Source organism: Amblyomma mixtum, chromosome 1 (assembly GCF_055824585.1).
Source record: "Amblyomma mixtum isolate Tamu chromosome 1, ASM5582458v1, whole genome shotgun sequence".
NCBI classification, from domain to species: domain Eukaryota; kingdom Metazoa; phylum Arthropoda; class Arachnida; order Ixodida; family Ixodidae; genus Amblyomma; species Amblyomma mixtum.
The window spans coordinates 320,004,547-320,021,947 of NC_143012.1; the positions used below are offsets into that span (position 1 = coordinate 320,004,547).

General features: G+C 46.1%; 1 protein-coding gene across 2 annotated transcripts in view; it reads right to left on the reverse strand.

The window, feature by feature from the left end:
- LOC149372652 (putative fatty acyl-CoA reductase CG5065) overlaps positions 1 to 16,774 on the reverse strand; it is a 38,595-nt gene extending 21,821 nt beyond the window's left edge. For both annotated transcript variants that reach the window (XM_089567213.1, XM_089567212.1), the window contains exons 1-7: positions 16,601 to 16,774; positions 8,961 to 9,142; positions 7,902 to 8,018; positions 5,064 to 5,239; positions 3,788 to 3,860; positions 3,539 to 3,648; positions 603 to 777 (exon numbers count right to left, since the gene is read on the reverse strand). In XM_089567213.1, coding sequence (XP_089423339.1) covers positions 603 to 777; positions 3,539 to 3,648; positions 3,788 to 3,860; positions 5,064 to 5,239; positions 7,902 to 8,018; positions 8,961 to 9,104 — 795 coding nt within the window. In that variant the 5' untranslated portion in view covers positions 9,105 to 9,142; positions 16,601 to 16,774. The remainder of the gene's footprint in view (positions 1 to 602; positions 778 to 3,538; positions 3,649 to 3,787; positions 3,861 to 5,063; positions 5,240 to 7,901; positions 8,019 to 8,960; positions 9,143 to 16,600) is intronic.
- Between the last annotated feature and the right edge of the window lie 627 nt (positions 16,775 to 17,401).

A 17,401-nucleotide genomic window follows, 5' to 3' on the forward strand; every position in this document is an offset into this window, starting at 1 on the left:
TTCCGCAGTGCACAAAGGAAGGCAGGCCTTGTCCGGACACAGAAGTGCGCTGTAGGAGATTGGTAATATACACGACTAAATAATTGTAATATACGAGAAAAAATATCATTTGCTAAAGAGATTCTGAATGTAACCTGCCATTTTTGTGTTTTAGAAATATTGAGCGAAAGTATAGCGAAAGGTAGGGCATTTTATGTCTGGTACCAAAACAAGTGGTTTAGTAGATCGTCTTCTGCTCCAAAAAATGACCCGAAAAAGCCCTTAAATCTTGGATGTCTCTGCTAAATAACCCGATATACGAGTATGTACCCGAATATGAACTATAAATATCACCAGATTTTCACCCCCCCGCCCCCAAATTTTAGAACAAAATAAAACCAGAAAAAAGGGCACTGATTGTAATACCATACCTGGGGTCTGACGATGGTATTGGAACTTTTTCAACAAAATAAATCGGCCAAGAAACAATGTAACAGGCCTCGTTGGTCAATGTTAATTACGAGCGGCTCAATGCAGCTTATAGCTCGGGTGTATAGATATGACACGATGAAATGCATTATTCATCACTCATAAAGTGCATTAAAGGATCTTTGATGCTTTACCGGGAAGGGCTCTTTCCACGAGGCTGTGACAATGGAAGGCCGCACTATGGCGACAGGAATGGCTCCTCGCTCGTCCAGCACCAGTGATTCTGCTAAACGTTTCGTGAAGGTGTAAGTGTTCGGCAGCCCACGGAGGAGTCCGTCCGAAGTGTCCATGATGTTTTCGTCTGCGGATCTGTTAAAAGAAAATTACCGCATGGCCCGCTGATACTTCGTAATCGGCTGAGAGCATACGCACTTCTGACGCGTGTCTTCGGCCTTTTTGCGTAAGGTTTCTTTCAAGGTATATGTTGCAGTGCAGTAATGTATTTTCTAGCTGCTGAGCTCAAACTAAAGACATTGTTTTGTCGGAACATAGGATAGAAGATAGCTTCCGTAACGGTAATTATCCATTTGCAAAATGGTACAGGCTACAAGCTTGTACTCAGTTGTTAATTTCGAGCATACAAGGCTAAATTAGCTTTGAAAAATACTTAAAATTAATTATCAATTACTGCTTTCGAAAGTAATGAAAACACATTACAATTGTTTCTGAAAAGTAATGCAGTTACTTTTAATTTAATTTAGCTTTGCTTTCAAAATGGTCGCAGCTATTGGAAGCATTTCATATTTCTTAATTTATTGAACCAGCGAAGTAATGTTCTGTAACCGTTTCTTGGTTACAGAACGTAAGATGTTCTGTAACCATTTCTTGTACAATTTGCTTTTGCCCTTCCTGCTTGGACCAAAAAGGTCTGCAGTATCATGTAAATAAAAAATAAATAACTGAACTTCAAAGTGCATAGACGTAGAATATTTTACCCCGCTTTGAAGATAGTGCCAGATTTTACACAGATTTTTAGAAAAAACCCAAAGATCTTGAAGAGACACTAAAGGGGAATACTAAGTCAGGCTAGACAAATAGGTTAGCTTCATTTTATTGAAAAATTGTCATTTTTACCGAAAAGACACCTTTTGTAAGCCAAGAAAACTAAAAGTAAAGTACACTTGGCTCCGCCTCTCGCGGATTCGTGCAACTACGGCGTATGACGTTTACTGCGCTTTCTCGCGGAACGTTATATCGCCGTCAGCGGGTAATTACCGTCGAAATATGTGGAAAGCAGCGTGGCGAGAGTAGCGAAGAATTCGAGGAGTCAATTAAAACGGCGAAAAACAGGCGACTGCTAGAAGGGCTAGACGTAAAAACAACCGGTGAATTTTTTGCCTCGCATTTGTGCACTTAGGAAGCGTGTGGAGCAGCAAGTTCAGAATCGCAAGCTCCCAACGGCATACGCGCTATGTTATTGGTGAAGCGGTTTCTTTTTCATTTCAGCCGTAGAATAGGCTACTTTGTTCAAGCTGCGGGCGTTCTGAAATAGTTCTGAAATAGCAGTGTTTCTTTTTTTTTTTAGTACGCGCTCATGCATACACGTGCATGTATGCACATCCTCAACATGTGAAGGGCGATGGGAGCGTGTGATCTTTCATATTTTCTGCGCAGTGGAAAGGCTGGAATGCTTTGAGAAATGCTGGAAAATATATGAGAAGTACCATTCGCATGCATCATCACCCCTTATTTCAGTCAATGTTTCCCCGTGCGGGGTCATCATGCATGCAGTACGTGAGGCGTCGGCACGCAATGCCGGATCTTAGCTCATTTCGTTCTAGCGCCCGTTCTGTGCGACGAAGCTGTAGCATACATATGCGGTATGTAGCTAAACTGGTATTAATGGTACAGTCGCTTTCGCGAGAAAAACGTTCAAGCAGGTGCTGTGTTCGTCGAGATTACAACACTTGGGCGCAACGTACCCTGACTCTTTTCCGTTTATGACCCGCAAGAAAAGAAATCGCAAAGACAACAGCACAGTCAGTCACAGGGTCGTCTACAATCATACTGCGTAGTTAGTCAACCATGAGCGCGAGGAGCAGTTTTGTCTGCAGTATGCGTCTGCCCTCGATGACTCCACGTAGTTTTTTCGCACCCACGTAGCCTATTTCTAACGTACGCTTGCGTTTCAACGAGACATAGCCGCACGAGATGCAGCGAAGTGCATCTGTTCTTTTGGGGGATGGAAGGCTGAACCGGCTTGCACTCCTTGCACCTTGCCGCCGTGACGTCTGACGTCACAGACGTAACTGTGGTCATTTTTTCGCGGGCGCTTTGAGTGTGGAAGAGTTTTGGGACCTTCGTTCGAGATTTTCTCCGCAACGGAGTCACCTTTCCGGGCCAAAAAAAAAAAAACAGAAAAGAAAAACATCGAGTGTGTGTCTCTAAAGTCATTGAATATGCTCTTCATCTGACGGCGAAATTAGTAATTTGATGCCATGGAGTTTTTCATGCATTTATAGAGGGAAAACTGGCGACGCTGCACTTCATTCATCAAGGGCATGCCGGGAAGATGAGGTTTTGTATATGGCCTGGCTGTATAGTGTTGGGCCGAAAACGTAGATTCAATCGCAACAATGCGACTCTTCTCGAGGCAAACCTCCAAGAAATGCTGTGAAAGTTTTCTTATCAGCCTAACCTTATCTTTCAATTTGCGCTAAATTTATTGAAGTTAAAAATGCGCTATTAAAGTAATTTAATTTGCGCACAGAGGAAAGCATCGCGGCGCAGCTACCGGATTCCGAAGCAGAATTCACATGTCTGGCCCAGCTCTAGCAAAACTAACTACGAAACTCCATCTTCCCGGCATGCCCTTGGCGGATGAAGCGCTTTTGCAAAAACTCTCATAGACGGTGGCGCCACTTTTTCCTGTAGGGAATTTTGAGAAACTCTATGCTCGATTCGTCATGTATGCGCCACTTCCCCCGTGTGGAAGAAAAACATATCGAGCTGCATTTGAATGCTTTCTATTAAAGGAATAGTTTGCTCTACGCTTTAATTACAAATGTGCAAAGAATGCCAAGACAAAAAAGATGTCTTTGACGGGAAGAGAGCGCCTAGACATACTTACTCAACGGCGCTGATAACTTCTTCTACCTTGACCCATGGCTCGTATATCACCTCTTGCACTTCCGTCCTATTATCACAGTTGCAGTATGCTGTTGACACATAAACAAGAGCCTGCGAAAGAACGGAATGGAGTGTCAATCTCGATGATATACATGTAAGAACGGAGAAAATAACAATATAAGACATTAGCGCCAATAACGGATATTGCATATGAGAGGAAAAAATTATTGAGAAACGCGGAGTAACTTACGGAAAGGTTGGGAATCCTCTTGCAGAGTTCCAAAACGCGCCGCGTGCCCAAGACGTTTACCTGGACAGCCAATCTGCAATGCAGTCCTATTATATTGTACTCGTGCTGACATAAAACTCTAACCCTACTTCGACTAATGCCGAACTGGGGTCTTTCAAATTTCCAGTGTGAATAAAAATTACACACATAGAATATATTGAAGCGTATTTTTCATTACTTTTTGCTGAAATTCTTTGCCGAGTTTTAGTAACGCTGTGCAAAAAGCAGCAGTAGTAGCCCTGCCTCTTATGTACTACCGTGCAGGTTAAGGATTGTCGAACAGGCCAGTCTGGACATGAAGGTATAGACCTTCGTCTGTGCATGAAAAGAGAAAGAAAGGTCGTTCCTGCGCTTGTGAATCACTATACATATTATATCGGCCATAGGTCAAATCCAGACGTGCGCGCAGTAATTTGGAAATTTTCTGAAATGTTTGTTGGATTTTGCTGACAGGTTTTTCGCTGTAATACTTCTGCCGGCTAGACAGATTTGCTTACCTGAGGGCGTTGCAAAATTTGAGATTTTGCATAAATGCGGGTGTCTCGAACTAGTTTAGGAAAGACTATTGCACTTTGCCTTCCCTTCCGGGACAAAGATATGACAATTATAGGAGTCGATAGCCACTATTATAGTCTCTGCGTTTAGTCATGGCATACAGTAATTTTGTAGGCACCCTTTTTTGTTGATGGAATACGGCGTCTAGACCGAAGCTGCTTGCATCAATGTGCGTATCACATGCTTCTTAGGAGAGGCAGATGGCTGGGGCATACTTGCAAGCGGCGTTAAACTTCCTTGAACACCTCAATTGGCGATGCTTCCCGTATGATAGCCACATCGGCCTTCGTTGGCTGCGTTGGCACGTGTGGGTGGCCTGGCCAGGTCGGCCGAATTCGGCCAGCTAGGCCAGGTTAATGCACTCCGCAGCAGATTCGTCGGTACCTAGCTCATAGAACAATATATGTGTATAAGCGACTTTCTTCGGGGCAAACGGCGTAGGCGTTGTATGTCATTACCTAAAACTGTTGCGTTCACCTGCAGGTCATTTCGAAGGCCTGGAGGACCCGGTCCATAAGGGTGGTGTTAGTACATAGGCGTTCTAGAAAATTCGTAATCTAAGGGCAAAAGTTATTGGTAGGGTTGGGAGTAGGCACTTTCAGTGAGTGTGGTGCAACTGTCATTGGGGCTTACTCGCGCCAGGGAAAAGAGCAGAGAGAGGATTGACAGGTCATCCACTCACTTGAGAGGTTCGGTGAACCTGGTCGTGGCAGCTGGGTGGAAGACGACAGACACTTCTTCGATCAAGCTGGCCGTGTCGGACGCGCTGAGTCCCAGGTTTGGAAGCGTAAGGTCTCCAGACACTGCCCTCACTTTCGCAAAAGCACCCGGCTGTTCTTGCTTGAGGCGTTCAAAGACCTTTCGACAGGAAAAGTATACAGGCCCAAATGCTGGTGGATATGCTGTATTAACCCGTTTTCAGGCTTGTATGATCATATAATTGAAATTTATGAGCTCTTGGTATTCGGTAGCGGTTACATTTAGTGCCGGGCACCAGCGGAAAAAGCGAAATCCAGCACTGCGCTGCATTATTCCCTCCCATCTGAATGTTCAAATGTTGCAAGATATTGCGATTTGAATCGTCACACTATGCAAAGATATGTAAGCTAAAATGTAGGTACGTGTAGGCACATATGTAGGGCGTGTAGCTTACATGTCCGTCTAGAGAGGACAACTTGTTAATTTTGGTTAAGTTAGCGCTGGGCACATGAATCAATATAGAATGGTCGAAGAAGTTTGGAAGCTGTACAGGAGAAGCGGGACCAGTAGAAACGCGCCACATTCGCAGAATCAATAGAATTCAGAAAGGACTGCCGCTGCTTGTGTCCGAGCCAGACATTTAAATCCGAGCTGTATACACTGGTAGTAGCGCACGAAAGACTATGCTTTATAGTTAAAGCCAGTTATCTGTTTCTTTCTTTGTTCTTTATGTTGTTGTTGTTATTGTAGCCTTTGACAGAATGGCACATACCCACACTGGGGAATCGGCCAAGAATCGGGAGGTAAAGGTTGGTATTCACCTATACGTAGTAAAGGCAAAAGGGAAGCACACGGGAGAGGAACACCGGGGGAGTCTACCACAAGAAGAGCAGGTCCTAGTGAAAGCTAATTATCTGTTTCTTTGTTCTTTATGGCGGCTCTGCCGACAAAAGAGGTGAACGTTTGGTTTGGTTTACTGGGGTTTAACGTCCCAAAGCAACTCAGGCTATGAGAGTGAAAGTGATTGACAAGGTGAAAAGTGGGGCTGGTTGGTTTGTGATGTTGCGGCGATAAACAAAAAAAAAGATACATTATGGCCTCAATTAATGCCGCACTACTAAAATCCATCTACTACTATTACAAAAGATGAAAGTGAATTAAATATGAAACTCTAAAGGTTGGTATTCGCCTCTGTGAAATAACGAAAATATCAAGATTGTTTAATCGGCCCTTTTATATTTACACGGTGTTTCGCGTAACTTGAGCCAAGGATTAAAAAAATGTGCTGCACCGCAGATGGTTCAAACGAAAGACATGATGTTTCCCGCCATGTGGCGCTCTTCAGTTTTTTCTACCAACGTATCTCCTAAGTGGTCCTTTTTTCCAGCGGAGTCCTCGCTGCGCAGGATGGCCTCCCAACACTCATAGGTTGTGTCAAGTGTTTCTTCGGAGTTGAAGTTTCTTTTGCATAGCCATGTCATGTGAAAGATTGTGTACCGTTCTCCGCATAAGGGGCAGGCCGGATAATGCATGTCGGAGTACCAGTTGTTCAGAGCGACTGGATTGGGCAGGGTGTTAGCTGAACATACCGCGCAAAAAATTAACGGATTTGTTGTGCTCATTCCAGGGGCTTATTCTCGGTAGACTGGTTATCTGCAACCTGCTTTAACGCTAACTGAACCTAACTGAATTGTCGCTATACAAGGTATGTATGGTATCAGATACAAAAATACTGTCCACCAATATTCTGGCAATAGATAACGTGGTTTCTTTCAACCTCATAAATTTCCTTTGTCTCCGTTGTTTTATGCTTCCTATAGTGACATGTAGTATTGATCGTTGCTTTTTTGTCATCATTATTCCGCTGTAGTGTGTGTACTCTGTGGTACTTTTGCAAACTTTGTAAGGTTGCTAAGGGCTGCAGTATCCTTTTTTTTTCTGTGGGGATTGTAGGTCTTTGTCACGTGTTGCTAGAAGCCTTTGGCCTGCTCACCCTCGATTTTGCTGTCTGTATACTGACAGAAACGAAATCAATAAGAAAAGAAAAAAAGAACGAACGAGAGTTCCAGAAGTGCGTTTTAGGCACGAGAGGCTATAACATGGTCTGAGACCACATATCTATTGGCATCACTGTATCAGCGTTATCCACGCCAACGACGACCTGCTCTCTTCCACTTTTAAAATGGCCGCTGGGATGTTGAACGAATGTTTTCGCAGCGTTCAAAGGTACGCAGGTCTTGCACGGACACGGAAGTGCTACATATGATACTGGTAATGTACTCGAAGAAATAACTAATATATATATGAGTTAAAAAAAAATCTGGTTTCGATCGTCAATAATTTTTCAGTGCAACCTGCCATTCCCATTTTGTTTTCTCAATAATGAGAACAAAATAGAAGATTTTTGTCCGGCATGAAAACAAGCGATTATAGTAGATCTTACTGCAAACAATGACCCGAAGAAATGACCCGGACGGTTTTGTTGAATAACGCGACTGGTGACCGAATCGGAGCTCTAAATATACTGTTCCATTTTTAACTCCCGAATTCTAGAGAAAACAAAAACCGAAAACGAAGGGCTCTACGCTTACCGTGTCATACCTTGAACTCGAACATAATTCCGCTGGCGTATACTGTGCTTCCCCCTTTTCTTTACTTTAATCACAATACGTCAATGTCAAAAAATTTCAGCCGAAAGCCAAATTTCGCATATCGAACAAAAATGTTTCGGTTGGAATCACTTGTGAAAATTATTCTCTCTCTCTCGTGACAGTATACGTTCTAGGATGGTCCTAAGACAAAGTAAGGGCGGGAAATTTACCTGCGAGCTGAGAATCGTTGCCAGCCTTGCCTGCGGGTCCTCTCCGTGCTTGGTGCGTATGAGAACGTAGACTCGCTTCAAGCCCGGACACGACCGAAGCAGCTTCTCTAACAGAACCTGGATCAATGGTGCATAATTCGAAAAAAAAAAAAAACAATGTTCACAGGATAAACCAGCAATTGCAGAAAGGCTGGGACAAAAATTCTGTCGTGAACGACTGGGTATAGGCAACAACTTTATGCAGGTAAACAAATACTCATTTGGAAAGATTGTTCAGAGCTCTGTTTCATGTTTGATGCCATTACGGAGCCAGCAATGGACTGAAATTCTTGCTTTTCGCATCTTCCTGGGCTCCTCCGCGCACATGGTCACGGTGCCCCAGGAGGGTGTTTATTTTTCCACCGTCAACTACCACACAGCACTGTGCTTTGTTTAACGTATGTGAATTATGAGAGGGAGAAAGATGTAATAGACGGAAGAAAGAACATAAACATCTGAGGTCCACGTCATTCGTTTTAGCGAGTAGTTTGAAACTGGAGTTTAGATTCGTGTGGTACTGCCCAACTCATAAGTGATGTAGGCCACCAAGAACAACCATAGTTTTGGACTATGTGCAGTGGGCGGAGGGGCCCAACTCTCTCAGGAGTAGGGGATGCAGATAGGGAGTGTTGCGCTTGGGCAAGGCATTGTCAGGGAAGACGGATTATGCCTGACAGTTTGACACGAACAGCAAAGCGACGCAACTCCGCAAGAGGAACGTAGCGGCATTCCAGGACGCCTATTTGAAACGGAGCAGATGTAGCATGCACTGTTTGCGTAATGATTGCGGCGGCACTCTTGCTCCCAATCAACTGAAAACACAACTACTTGCGATCTCATAAGGCCTTTAGTTCACGTTAGATGTCTTGAGTGCATCTATTGGGCAACCATTCAGTGACCGCGAAGGCGACCAAGGCTAAACGCTAATTTACAGGCCTTCTTGAATGCATTGTCCACAGAAACTGCAGGAAGTGTACGCGTGACGGCAGTAATGCACGTAGCAAGGGAATAGTCTCGTACTTTCCCGACGAGCCCCGTTCCTCCGGTAAGGAACACCACTCGGTCCCGGTAGAACTGTGCAACCTGGGAGTCGTCATCTCCTTTGGGCACCGCATTCGTTGATGGGCTTTGCTGGCGCTGCTGGTGGTCCAGTAGGGACGCCATGGAGAATGCCGCTTGGCAGGCCGAAGCGGATATTGGAGCTGAGAGACAAACACGAGGCGTCATTTGTTAACAAACATCGCTGAGCACACATGACTAATAAGGACATTTCAAGCGCGAAGAGATTTCAGCATCACTGTCTCTGTAATGACCTGCCTTATTACGATATGCGTACGTGGTGACTTTGTGCTTTGTTCTCTGCAGGAATGGGGGTGGGGTGACATGATTTTTTTTTTAATGAAAACTTTATTACGAGAACAAGTGATATACACAAACACTGTTTGGACCGATAACTACAAAAGCTAGTGGCCGGTCCAATACAAAAATTACTTGCAGTTCAGCCGCAGAGCGCGGAAGACTAAAGAGTTAATCAAGATATACACAATCCTGATACACAATCCATTTCATCCTGATTCTTTTTGCAGCTTGCTGTCCCATGTCATTGGAATCAGTCACTTATACGGGCGGTTTGTAAAAATCGAATAGAATCGGACAAAAATATTTGCACCACAGTGGCCTTACATTCATTACATGCCTTCCGTCCACTGCTTACAAAAAAATTGAGGTGCAAGGCGTGGTTAACTAACCTCCTACAGAACAGTGCGCAGAAAAGACGACCTTATTGTTGTGCTTTCTACGAGTAGATAAAATTAGAAATCTGTGCTCTATTAGAATACGCTCAATAAAATTTGTTAGCACCGTGAAATGCAAATGGACGCTATCTTATCAGCTAAAACATAAGCGAAAGTGACTGACAAACTTTTCTAGATTTTTTTTTTCTGCTCAAGCAGTGTGGCAGTCGCTGGGTCTTGTTTACCCGTAACGCTAAATGCAGGAAACTTCGCTTCTATTTTTGCCAATCACACGTTGTACAAGAGCTTTATTCATTGATGTCATTGATTTTAAATTATTTCCAAAGCATGCATCGACCGTCTACCGCTATGCTTTCAAACATCAGATAGTGATTTCTTGCTCGTCTTTCCTTTAGTCCTTCACGCCCTCAAGACAACGAAAGACTGGCTCACGCAAGGTCTCCACCATTGACAAATAGGCCCTTGTTTATCGTGAAATTTTAATATAAGGCCGATTCCGCCTAGGTTGCCCACTGAAGAAGTCCTCCGTAACGCCGCCATACTGGATCACTTGAGGCGCCTCTCTAGGTCGCTACACTGTTTTACGTGTTACAGCCAATCGTTATAGGCATACCGATCAATAATAATATGCTAACATGGGGAATGCAATCCGTCTAGCATGTTCACTGTTTTACGTATTACAGCCAGTCATGATAGGCCATACCAGTAAGTAATAACAGGACACCATAAGGAAGTCAATGCGTCTGCCGTATTCACTGCGTTATGTGTTACAGCCAGTAATGATTGGCCGTACCGATCAATAATAATAGGCCATCATAAGGAAGCCTGACAATCACACACCGAAGCATCTTCGAGGATTGCCCCGAATGGCTTTCACAAGATGTGTAAGTTCCATAACGCTTGTGCAGTTCAGGCACAACGCTATACACCCCTCCCCTTCCACGCCTGTTCGCTCCCAATTAAACGCAAGATCCTTTCTGCCTCTTCGCATGCAATTTCCTTTCTTTATTTTCCTGCCGGATTCTCCAGGAGCCTTCTCATTCGAATTTATTTTTACATCGACTGCGAGGGCGCCTGTGAGCCGCCATTGTTTTGTTTTGTTTGACGTGCATGCCATGCCAATCACTGCACATATCGGTACCCGCGTTTGCAAATGCCGCACTTTTACTCTTGAACGACAAATATGCTGTTAAGGTGCAGCTGGCTCAGGCACTCTCACTTTAAAATCCCGGTTGAGTATATGGACTGCGGTTTTCTGCATGTGCTCGAAGGGAGTCGGGTATTACAACAAATTTGCAATCGCTCACTCAAAAGAACACAATGAAGGATGACTGCTGCATTTCTTCTCGCGATAATCCGTTTTGTGGGCATAGCAGGCAATAGAAACGGACTCTGGACGAGAGTTCTCGCCGCAGAGTGGATGAGTTTTTTTTTTGTTGTAAAAATGATTGTGAAAGAACTGACTTACATAATTTTTCTAGCTTTCAACTCAAATTCAGATGCAAAAATACCAAATTTACAGCTGGAGCAGGGAAAATACTTTGAGGAATTGCACATTTTAGTCGGCCGCACGCTGTGAGCTTGTGTACGTAGTGACACTTGGGTAAAAAACGCGCATGCGCAGAACGCTACGTATATCAGCCCGTTTTCCGGGCGTACGCTAAATTACAAACCATAACGCGCGCACGCTACACGGATTACGTTGACTACATGTTTCGCATGTTCTCTCGCTTCGGACCAAATGCAACATCGCCGCTGCATTGTTCAACGTGAGGTTGTTCTAAATAGCTGGACTCGCTTTTAATTCGCATGCTGTCGCCCATACAGCAAAGTAAAGGATAACTAGTCCTTATTGTTTAAATAATTTGCTCATTTTCAAGCTCTTAAGCCTTATATGTGGTGCACATTGTCGTCGTATACCAACGACTCCCGACTCCGAAGCAATTCTTGGTAGCTAATATTTCTCTCAATTTTTGCAGTTTTCGTTCTTGAAAATCAAAAGCTTACCAATGTTATCGATAATTACAAGGAAAAAAAGGATGAGAGTGTATAAAGGTGAAGCAGAAAAGGGAGTGGCAGGAAAATGATGGTTCATCGTTCACGGGGCTTAACGTCCCAAAAGCGACTTAGGCTATGAGAGAACCCGTAGTGAAGGGCTGCGGAAATTTCGACCACCTGGGGTTCTTTAACGTGCACTGACATGTCACAGTGCACGGGCCTCTAGCATCTCGCCTCCATCGAAATGGGAACGCCGTGGGCAGGATCGAATGCGCGTCTTTCGGGTCAGCAGCCGAGCGCTATAACCACTGAGCCACCGCGGCGGCTAGGCAGGAAAATGAAGTCAGTATGCGAAATCAATATGCATGCGGTGAAGTCGTAGCCTCTCCTGCAGGACCTAGCGTTTTCAAGAAGCGGAGCAGTGGCTGGCAGGCCTTCACCGTCGACGGCCGCCGCGGCCAATGGCCGACAATCTTCGTCTCCGACAGCGGGCGTATGCGGAAAATTCACAAAGAATGTAGGCTATAGTCCCGTCACACCCGCAGATGGCACATGCAAGGTTATTAGCCATACCGATTACAAAGGCATAATGGTTTGTGAATGCGACACCAAGCCACAAGCGAGACAGCAAAGTTGCTTCATGCCGTGGCAGGCTGCGGATGTAAGCCGGAGCTCCAGGTCAAGGTCCGGGGATATTAAACGTGAGTTAGAAAACTGGTCAGAATTCCACGCGGCAGGCATGATTTCCCGCGAAACCTGCCCGCCGCGTTTGCTCTCGAAAAGGGAATCTACACACAATCGCTGTTGTGGTGGGCATTTCGTGCGACCTGCCGCTGTGTCCTGGTTGCATAAACTAGAACGCCGGCTGTTTATAAAACGCGAGAACATTCGTCGTGATACAGCGCAACTCACTTTGAAGTAACGATGCAATGCGACTACCTCGTGGTGTCGTTCTGTACACTACACGCGTGCGGTCCGACTAAACCACAGTCTGTCGCACACGCTGCAAGAAACTCCGAGCTCATCTTGCCACGCATCTTTTCGAGCCTCTTATTTTCCTTGGGGGTTTCGCGGGTGCGCCGTTATCGGACGGTCTTCCACATTTGTTGTGGACGCCGTTGCTTCTCTGCATTTGCAGATCATCGGCGATGGTCGAATTCCCGCATTTATTGCAGGCGCTGTTGATACGCAGCGTTCTGCTTCGCTACTTCGGCTTCGTTCGGCAACTGCATGCCATTATTTTCGTTCAAGGAGTTCCTCTTCTATGGGAGGTGCTCACTTGCGAGGCTTGATCTCGTCTGTCAAAAAGCGTGCTTCAAGTTCGGTACGGCAGCGGCGCATAACTGGTTGGCTTCCCGGTCGGCGAGCGAGCGCCGGCGCACCAGCGATCCTACCGGCCACATGTGCGCATGCGCGGTGCACCAACTGGCATCGCGCTCGGCAAGCGATAACCGTTACGAGGTCGAATACACCGCGAAATCTGTCTGAGACAGCTAAATAATGCTTTGCATTAAAACGGTTTTCAGTCTACAGCACTGAAGCGCTTAGACGTATTGTCACTAGATGGCGGCATTTCTTTTTCAGATAGCTCTACTCGTTGCACCAACCCCACTGAACGCCACGTGACCTGTCCGCTGTCTGAATTTGGCCTTCAGCCTATCCAAAGTCAAAATGTGCTTAGATAGAAAAAAAAAAAAACGAACAATCACGCCGACGACTGTGAGTCGAACTCACGGCGGCGCGAACAGTTCAGCTTCACAGGACGCTGCTCGAGATCAGTAAGCTATCGCCATAGTTTTTTTTTTTTGCTTACTATTCCGCACTCCAGACACATATTTTCATGTCTTCGCACACTGCACTCCGTTTGTACTACATCAAAATTAGGTTTGGTTTATTGGGGTTTAACGTCCCAAAGGGACTCAGACTATGAGGGCTATGAAGGGCTCCGGAAATTTCGACCACCTGGGATTTTTTGACGTGCACTGACATCGCACAGCACACGGGCCTCTGGAATTTAGCCTCCGTCAAAATTCGGCCGCCGCGGCCGGGATCGAACCCGCGTCTTTCGGCTTGTTGGGTTCGTGAAAACGGCGCAGCCAGGGGGCCGAATTTTGACGGAGGCTAAATTCCAGAGGCTCATGCGCTGTGCGATGTCAGTGCACGTCAAAGAATCCCAGGTGGTCGAAATTTCCGGAGCCCTTCATAGCCCTCATAGCCTTGCCCAATCTAGTCAATGTACATCAAAATTTTGGAAGTCCTACACATGCGTCAAGAACCGGCAACCATTAAGGCGGCTGGTCCTGCGCATCATAAATCCCCCGCACCAATGCGCACTGTTCACTGAACAAAGACTTAGATGAACGCTGTGGTTCGGCGTGTCGATCTATCATGCGGCTCTTCCACAGGCTAAAAAGTCCAATCTGCGTTAACTGATCGCACGGAATGCAGGAGTCTTTCAGGACAGGAAAGAGCCTTATAGTGTAAGGCGATATCTCAATGTCCTTTTTGATTGTCCGGTACAGCCGAACACGCCTCGTGCTAAAACTGCACCACACTCTCGCGCTGTGCACTGCAGAGCGTCGTCTTCATCAGCTTCCATCTGCTCCATCCGGCGGCACTGCCTGCACATCGCCGTCTTCAGCGTAGCACAAATCCGCGCTTTCGCACTGATTCGAACGTAGTAAACATTCTCTGTAGTTTCCAAAATTCTAAAATTTGGCCCGGCCAACTTCCAAAATTTGACCTTGGCCGATTTGGACCATAATGATGATCAACCATAATTGGGCATGTCCGACACAATGGCGACCTCCAAATTTGGCCCGGGCCATTGCCAAAATGCTATCGCGCGACCTTTGGGTATAGCCTTGTTTAAACACTGCCTAACATTTTTTTTTTACTGTCTCCTTCCTTCCTTTTTTCTTCTTCACCCAGTCAGGATACGCATTTCGTATGCGCCCGTTACAAAGGGAACACCACAATCTATCAGCACGCTGCTGTACGGCAAACTAAATGTGTTGTGGTTGCGCTAGAGTTTGCAACGCGGTCAGCGCTGCGTACTCAAGCTTACTGCATACGCTTAACTGAAAGTGTCTAATAGCCGCAAGGTAACATGTAACTTGCCGCGACGTCACAGACACTATGATGGTGAACCACTCATAGCTTCCAAGGCACAGGCCGGAGCAGGGAGAGTTGCAATTGAGGCGTCTTTACGGAAGTTAGGGTCTTGTCCGACTCAACCTGTTGTGATCCTGACGGATAGAAGTATCTGCCCTTTAAAGGTTAGAGCGCGGGTTGGCTATTGATGCCTTGTTTCTTAGCTCTCAACTCATGATGCATAATCTGCACTGCAGAGGCTTCTCCATACGATTTTAATGGGTGTCCTCATATGTGGGTGTCATAGGCAACGAAGGGGCCGACAGAATCGCCCATAAAGCGCTGTCAGGTAATCCATCAAGAAAAGTCCCTCAGGGTGACGAGATACTCTTCAGAGAAACGATGCTCAGCCATTTCAGTATGCTGCGGAGTTCACCCAATAAGCCATGTGTGACGAAGGGACTAAAAAGATCCCAGGCCACATTAATACATCGCATTCGCACTGGCTCTGCTTGTGCCCCTGCGTGGATGTAAAATACGGGTCTGGCATCGTCTTCGTCGAGTTCCACTTGTGGTGTGTGCGGTGATATAGAACACTATCTTATGTGCTGTGCAGTTTACAACGCGGAAAGTTGTGTGTTGTTCACTTCCCTCAAGAAGACAGGAACCCATCGCAGTTCCCTTCAGGACATTGTCTACCCGCGCAAAAAACAATCGTGTAGAAAGGAGGCTTCACGCCTTCTTTTAAAGTTCTTCCAGGACTCGGATTTGGACTCGAGATGGTGACAGGAGTTGACTATTGACTGTTATAGGTGATTGTGTTTAGACCTATGTAAATCATTCAGGTCTCAGGTATGTCCCTGATTTCTGGACTTTATTTAGCATTTAAGTGTCGCTATGGTGGCGCAATTGCCTGCAGAATCCTCAAGGCTAACCCCACCTGTAGCTTGCAGCAACCTCAACCTCAACTCTCTCAGAGGCGACAAGCGGATTATAGAAACAGGCAAGATTCCTTCTGTGCTCTTGGTTCGCCAGCATGGCGGCTGTTCTAACATGGGTGCAGATTATCTATACGAAGTGACACGCACGAGCGCTTCCTTTTGTCCCGTACGTCTTTCTGTGTGCTATCAGTACCCGAACCTGTTCGATCCCCAACTGTATTAGCCAAGACCATTTCACTTCTGAAAGATATAAACGATGCTGTTTATCACTCTTTTTGAACACCGGGGAGTGATCATGACGATGGTTGACTTAATCGCTTTCGCATCGTGGTGGAGCAGCGCAAAGGACGGGACACAAGAAACAAGGAAGGACGTACACAGGCGCCTGTGTACGTCCTTCCTTGTTTCTTGTGTCCCGTCCTTTGCGCTGCTCCACCACGATGCAACGGTACCAACTAGCCCAGCAACTTGCTCTTCTAATCGCTTTCAACTAAAATCTCCCCATTTTGCTGCCGTGTTAGTTTATCCCTGACAGTAGTACACATCCTCAGAGAATGACACGCTCAGAAAGCACACGAAAAGAGCGAGATTATTAAGAAAACTAAGCGAGAACCCCTAATGCTGACAGCAAGATCATTTAAAAAAAAACCCACAAACTTTCCGCCCCTGCTGGCGTAGTGGGAACGGTAGCCATACTAGTCTCTTTCCCTACCCTTCCTCCACCACAAACTCCCTTTTCCAGGCTTTCTAACTTTTTTCAAGGTTGTTTTCGGTAGGGCCTAATACTGACGACGCCGTCTATATTTGTCAAACTCTCATGCACAACTACCAAAGTGAACAGCTCACAAATGGAAAACAGAGCAAGCACGCTCACCTCAGAGGGCGGGCTTCCCGTCCTTGCTGCAGCGGCGTCCAGGAGTAACTGATCTAGGTTGAAACTCGGCTGTCACCGCAAAGCAGAACTGCACCATTCGAGCGCGATCCTGTCCAGCAGCGAGGCACGTATCCCGAAGCACGCGAAACAGAACTGCGCCCACAAGTAGAGCGATTCTGCATTAAAAGCAGGAAAGACGAAGCGCCTTTCATGTCCGTGATGGTATTCATTAAATGCATCCGGCTAATGTTCGTGGCGTTCGATGGGGCTATAATCACAATGACGCACGCGAGTGACATATGGATAAGGATATGCAGCGCGTCTTTGCGCACACAAGCGACTCGGTGGTGAAAGTGGTGTTGTTAGCTCGTAAGCTTGGGCCTTAAATTTGCGTCTTCGCGTAAGCTTCCTCCCTGGAGTTAGCGCCAGAGTCTTTTTCCTGTTCTTTACAGGGCTAGTTGTCGCAATACAGTTCCCCCGGTTTTCGCGTAGTCGTTGGCGTAGTCAGTGAACCGTGTATAGGCGTGGCGCAAGCTTGCTCGCGATGATGTCACTACCCCATGCAAGCAGTCCTTGTTTCGTGCTACCTCCGCTGCCATCGAGTGGGGCGTGCGATTGAAACGAGACGCTGCCAAAAAGGCTCGAAGCGTTTCTCAGGAAAACACCCTGAAATTCGCCAAGTCCTCCCTCGCCGGTTTAGGTCGCATTTCGGCGGTCGCTTCTGGTGGCGGCTGCAACGTCGACGTCACCTGTGAGAACTCCCAACGTAGCCGAATACGTCACGAAATACCTGCATTGACC